The 1,574-nt window shown below is 52.7% G+C and overlaps 1 protein-coding gene across 2 annotated transcripts in view; it reads right to left on the bottom strand.

The window, feature by feature from the left end:
* Positions 1–1,282, bottom strand: part of LOC119409219 (sodium bicarbonate cotransporter 3) — a 31,068-nt gene extending 29,786 nt beyond the window's left edge. For both annotated transcript variants that reach the window (XM_037676058.1, XM_037676059.1), the window contains exon 1: positions 1,157–1,282. In XM_037676058.1, the coding sequence (XP_037531986.1) occupies positions 1,157–1,213 (57 nt within the window). In that variant the 5' untranslated portion in view covers positions 1,214–1,282. The remainder of the gene's footprint in view (positions 1–1,156) is intronic.
* Positions 1,283–1,574: the final 292 nt, after the last annotated feature.

Genomic DNA, 1,574 nt, shown 5'->3' with positions numbered 1-1,574 from the left:
GTGATGGTTCTGATGGACCCGTCCCGTCCGTGATGGTTCTGATGGACCCGTCCCGTCCGTGATGGTTCTGATGGACCCGTCCGGTCCGTGATGGTTCTGATGGACCAGTCCGTGATGGTTCCGATGGACCCGTCCCGTCCGTGATGGTTCTGATGGACCCGTCCGTGATGGTTCCGATGGACCCGTCCCGTCCGTGATGGTTCCGATGGACCCGTCCGTGATGGTTCTGATGGACCCGTCCTGTTAATTACTGCCTCAGCTCGGAGGAGTCCTCCTTGCGGTTGTCATGGCGACAGAGGTCACATGACGCCTCAGAGACGAAGAGGAAGTGGAGAAAAGTGGCCCTCGGCTGCTTCTGCTTCTCTTTTTCACGCTCGGCGTTGCTTCGGTTATTGTTCAACTCAAGACGTTCAGGAAGTTGATCCGGTCTGAAGAAGTGCTGAGTCGAGGCTTCACGGTTTAATAAAACGATCCACCTGACTGCACCAACACCAACGCCTTCTCAGGGTTCGGGTCAGAACATGAACCGGTGGCTGCGGTGCAGCGGGACACTTGCTTCAGGAGGTCCAGTCCACGAGGTGGACCAGCAGAAGTTTCCTGACCATGGTCCCTGTAGAACCTGTGATTCTTGCAGATGGTGTGGTCTTCAAACAGATTCCAGGCTGACAGAACCAGGGGATGATCGGGTTTTCAGAACCTGGAGGTTCTGGTTCAGTTCAGGAGTCCATGAAGACTCAACATGAGCTCCTTAAAGAAGAAGCCCTCACCATTTCTAATATTTTCAATGTGTGCTGCAGGTTTGTCCAGTGGTCCGATGACCGGCACCGGCTGCAGCACCTTTAGCGGTTAGAGCTGGAGGAAACACCAGGTGTTCCGTTTGGACCCTGACAGGCCGGTCTCGTGACTCACAGCTCAAACACGTACAAACTGAGGAGGAACTGAGAATAGTTTCTGGCAGACAAACACATTCTGAGCTGACTGGCTCCATGTTTGTGTTAAGAAGCAGGATGTTTGTTTCTCTGTCACCGAGAACAGACGTCTCATTTCCTCCGGTATTCTGAGCGCCGTTAATCCACAGAACAGTCCAACTTCTTGTCCCGGTCAGAACCAGCACAAACCGCTGCAACACGGACACACTCAAAATACAAAAACCTACCGCTGAGATCCCTCTGGCCACCCTCTGACTGGCGATATCTCCCCAGAAGTCTCCCATGGCTACAGAGAGCGGAACCTCCGGGTCCGGTTACTCTGCTCACATTCAGGAGTGAAATCAGAAACCTGCAAAACCTGAGAAAAAGTGTTGTGGAAACCCCCCCGCAGAGAAGAAAACAGCTCTGAAGAAGAACTGGTACCAGTGGTGAGGTTCTGCAGGGTGTCCTGCCAGCTGAGCCTCTGCTACGACTCGGGTATTTATAGCAGAGCTGTTGCTTCACTGAGCAACGTCACGGCAACCAAACACAGCAATAAAATAAAAAAGAAGGAGGCGGAGCTTAACCTCACACTTATGAGCTGAAAGAAGGCAGGGGTGGGGCTTAATGTCACATTTATTAGCTTAAATATGACAGAGGCGGGGC

This window comes from Nematolebias whitei, chromosome 5 (assembly GCF_014905685.2).
Source record: "Nematolebias whitei isolate Nwh7 chromosome 5, NemWhi1, whole genome shotgun sequence".
Lineage (NCBI taxonomy): Eukaryota > Metazoa > Chordata > Actinopteri > Cyprinodontiformes > Rivulidae > Nematolebias > Nematolebias whitei.
Note: the sequence above shows the minus strand (reverse complement) of the source record. Positions and strands in the feature narration are given on the sequence as shown.